This window comes from Apium graveolens, chromosome 7 (genome assembly GCF_009905375.1).
Source record: "Apium graveolens cultivar Ventura chromosome 7, ASM990537v1, whole genome shotgun sequence".
NCBI classification, from domain to species: Eukaryota; Viridiplantae; Streptophyta; class Magnoliopsida; order Apiales; family Apiaceae; genus Apium; species Apium graveolens.
Genome location: NC_133653.1, coordinates 266775848 through 266779689, shown reverse-complemented (window position 1 = coordinate 266779689; position 3842 = coordinate 266775848). Strand labels below are relative to the sequence as shown.

The window sequence follows — 3842 nt, the reverse complement described above, 5'->3', positions numbered from 1 at the left end:
AGCAGACGGGGAAGGGAAATTAAGGTGTGTTTATGTTTGTTATGTATGTATAGATTGGTAAAAAGAAAGAGGGAGGAGGGATTTTGTGCGGTGAAAGAAGCATGGGGAAGGGGTTGTACGTGAGTGGGGTTGGTGGCTGGGTGGGGGTTATAATATTTTATTTTATATTTTTTTAGTATGTTGACTAATAATTTAAAGTTGACCGTTGGATGAAGTTTTATAGTAAAATTTGGTACGTGGGATCTTATTTACATGGATATGTGACATGGCATTAAATTGAACTGCATTGGGTTGAAAATTAAAATTATTTTAATTTTTTTACTTAATTCCATATTGATGTTTCAATTATTTTAAAATTATTAATAAATGATCCAACCATATGGATGTCAAGATCTGTATATTTAAGTGATATGACAAAAGTTTTAGAAAAAAATAAATATATTTGGTTTGCCTTTTTGATAGTCAGCTAGTAGTTTGACAAGTACTTCTAACTAGTGTTTAATCTCATATTGATGTTTTGATATTTTTAAAAATATTAATGAATGATTCAACCATACGGATGTCAAGATCTATATATTTTAGTGATATGACAAAAAATTCAGAAAAAAATAAATATATCTGGTTTGCCTTTTTAATAGTCAACTAGTAGTTTGACCAGCACTTCTCACGGTTGGATCATTCATTAATATGATAAAAACTAAAAAATTTATCATATCACTAATTTATATAGATCTTCACATCCTTATGGTTGAATCATTCATAAATTATTTTGAAACAATCATAACATCAATATGAGACTAAATGTATTAAGAAGTACTGGTCAAACTACTAGTTGACTGTTAAAATAGCAAACCAAATAAATTTATTTTTTTCTAAAAATTTTATCATATCACTAAAATATATAGATATTCACATCCTTATGTTTGGATTATTCATAAATTGTTTTGAAATAATTGAAACATTAATATGGGACTAAACACTATTGAGAAATACTGGTCAAACTACTAGTTGACTGTTAAAATAGCAAACCAAATAAATTTATTTTTATCTAAAATTTTTATTATATCACTAAAATATATAGATATTGACATCTGTAAGGTTGGATCATTCACAAAAGTTTTGAAAAAAATCAAAATATCAGTATGAGACTAAACACTATTAAGAAATACTGGCCGAACTACTTTGGTGTTAGGATCTCACCCCCTAAATTCAATTTGTAAAAATAGTTAAAATTAAAATATTCAAATTATTTACATTTTTCTGTAAACTTTTTTTTTGACAATTTTCATATCCGTATGGTTGGATTATAATTTAAAACAAATACAAAATAAATTGAAACTCAAACTATAATTATTAATTGAATCATAAATATCTAACTACCATAATAATCGTTTTTGCAATAACTAAAATATAAATTTTGTGTAAATTTTATTCTATATTTTTTTCAGAAATTTTCCGCCATTTTTAAAAATAATTCGACCGAAATCGGTTGAATTTAGTACAAAATTCGTTGGCGGGAAAATTCCCTCCATTTTTTGGCAAGGCTAAATTCGACCGAGTGCGGTTGAATTTAGGATCACGGCTAAACTCAACCGTATACGGTTGCATATAAATACGGTTCTATTTATTCGGTTATAATTAGTAAGGCTAAATTCGACCTAATGCGAATGAATTTAGGAGTACGCCTAAACTCAACCGTATACAGTTGTATATAAATACGGTCGTATTTAGCCACACCCTTAAATTCAACCGAAAATAGTTGAATTTGATGTCGGTTATATTTGTGCGGTTGTATTTAGTTTTCTTGTAGTGATAAATCCAAATATAGTGCACATAATTATTCTACATATTTTAGATATTGCATTATCCTGCATCTTACTCATCTCAAATATTAAAATGTATATAAGATATTTGCATCATTGTTATGATCAAAATTGTATGTTATATCAAGAAATTTGAAAGGAATAAGATACACTATTCCAAAATGTAAATAATGCACATTGTAATTAGTTTCTCCCTTTCCTTTTTAGAATCAGATGAAACTGAATTTTATACACCCAATAATTTGATTCAACCATACACCATAGCAATAGAAATACAAAAGAACAATAATATAGTCAAGCTCACCATAACTATTTAGATTAATTTGTCTCCTAATAACAAAACATCCAAGATCACATGACACAAGCTAAAATTTCTACAAAGTATTCTTATCCTTTGTAATTGATGAGATTGCTACGAGCTTCAGCAAGAAACTCCTCCACAGCTTCTTTTGGAGTCAGGATCCTTTGCCTTTTCGGTTCGGGCTGCATGGAAGGCTTACTTAATTAGATATATATATACATATATATATACACACATACTAGTGCATATAAGTATGTATGTGTTAGGCTTACAACAAGGTTCTCAGCGGCTTCTGATGAACTGTGTCCCTGGTTACGCTTTGGAACAAAGCCATAGCGTATGAAGTTATAGACTTGCTTCTTTGAACGAAGCTGTCTTGTCAAGTTGTCTTGATAATAAAACTAACAAAAAGATTGAACAGTATATATTACTACTCCACTTAGATGCAATCACATAAAAATAAATTTTTAGGGAAATATTTGATGTGGTTCATAAAATAGCTAATAACTATAATAGCCATCAAGTAAAACAAATTACAACCTACATATAATTTTTCAAAGGCTAAATTATGTGAGCAAATCACAATATGATTTATCTTACCTTTTCCATGTTGCCGCCTTTTGTACGTTGACAAGTCACAATAGTCCATCCCTTCACCCTTTGGGACAGGGGGATCCAAGAGTTCTTATGTTTTTCATACTCTGGAGATTTTTTGAATACCTACTTGCATTTGTACTTGGTTAAAATAATAGTATTTGGACTTGCTTGTAAATAAGTAACCCCTAAAACATGGTAAAACTAGTGTATATAAGTCACCTCATCTCTCTCCCTTATCTCTTCTTCATCCTTTGCCGAAAGATCATAATGACCCTTTGTTATGTCCTTTATAGACGACTTTGGTTCCTATTAAACCATGGACAGTTAGATTTATGACTTATATTTTAAAAAATTAATATCTTTAAATAATTGCTTTCACAAATAAATTCATAATTTCATGGTATATTGAATATTTTTGTGTTAGAAAGTTATTTTTTTGCCAAGTAAATAAGCTAAAATTCCATTTTACAGATTTTTCATGATTGTTGACATCTTTGTCTTCGTGTTCGGAAAGGCTATGCTCGTCTTGTCCTTCTTGGATCTGCTAAAAATGAAGTATTTTAATTAACATGATAACTAAAATATTAGAATATTAATAAAAGCATGTTCATACAAGTATGTAAATAATTGTTTTTCCACAAAAAAATGAATTAACATAATCATTCACCTGGTATGGATTGTACACTATCTGAGGCATTGGGCAGAGGATTTCTTTCTCTTCATTTACCACCACAGATTTTCCTCTCTTTTCCATGGAAGAAGTCATGGCTATTAGAAAGAGGGAGCAACTAAATGAAAAATATAAAGAGGAGGTTTGCAACTAGAAAGAAATTGGAAAGATCATAAGTCCAAGTAAGATTTAAATACTCAATAGATTTAACTACCCTATTTATTACAACATCTGCAACATCTACTTAATCTTCTTATAGCTACTATCTAAATCTTACATTTAATTGTGAATTTTTTCTCTCTCTCTATCCACAAGTATCTGTGTTACTATCTACAAGTCTATAACTCGTGCTATACATGCACTTGTTTTTCAAAACGGGTGACCTTGTTGAATTATACTTTATTAAATATTTTTGTAACATTTCACATTAATAAAATAAGAGTATTTAGGG

At 29.2% G+C, this 3842-nt stretch overlaps 1 protein-coding gene across 1 annotated transcript; it reads right to left on the bottom strand.

Moving 5' to 3' along the window:
• Positions 1 to 2060: 2060 nt before the first annotated feature.
• Positions 2061 to 3529, bottom strand: LOC141670420 (uncharacterized). The gene is made up of 6 exons (XM_074476251.1): positions 3389 to 3529; positions 3191 to 3262; positions 2941 to 3027; positions 2725 to 2844; positions 2397 to 2525; positions 2061 to 2306 (listed from the first exon to the last, which is right to left on the bottom strand). The coding sequence occupies exons 1-6, from the start codon at positions 3485 to 3487 to the stop codon at positions 2211 to 2213; spliced, it is 603 nt and encodes a 200-aa protein (XP_074332352.1). The 5' UTR covers positions 3488 to 3529; the 3' UTR covers positions 2061 to 2210.
• Positions 3530 to 3842: the final 313 nt, after the last annotated feature.

What these genes read in the sequence shown, in the direction of transcription:
- LOC141670420 (XM_074476251.1), bottom strand. Translation starts at nt 3,487, where the DNA reads ATGACTTCTTCCATGGAAAAGAGAGGAAAATCTGTGGTGGTAAATGAA. An exon ending in TAGTGTACAATCCATACCAG is followed by an intron (nt 3,263 to 3,388) that starts GTGAATGATTAT and finishes CATTTTTAGCAG; the next exon opens with ATCCAAGAAGGACAAGACGA. An exon ending in AGATAAGGGAGAGAGATGAG is followed by an intron (nt 2,845 to 2,940) that starts GTGACTTATATA and finishes AAATGCAAGTAG; the next exon opens with GTATTCAAAAAATCTCCAGA.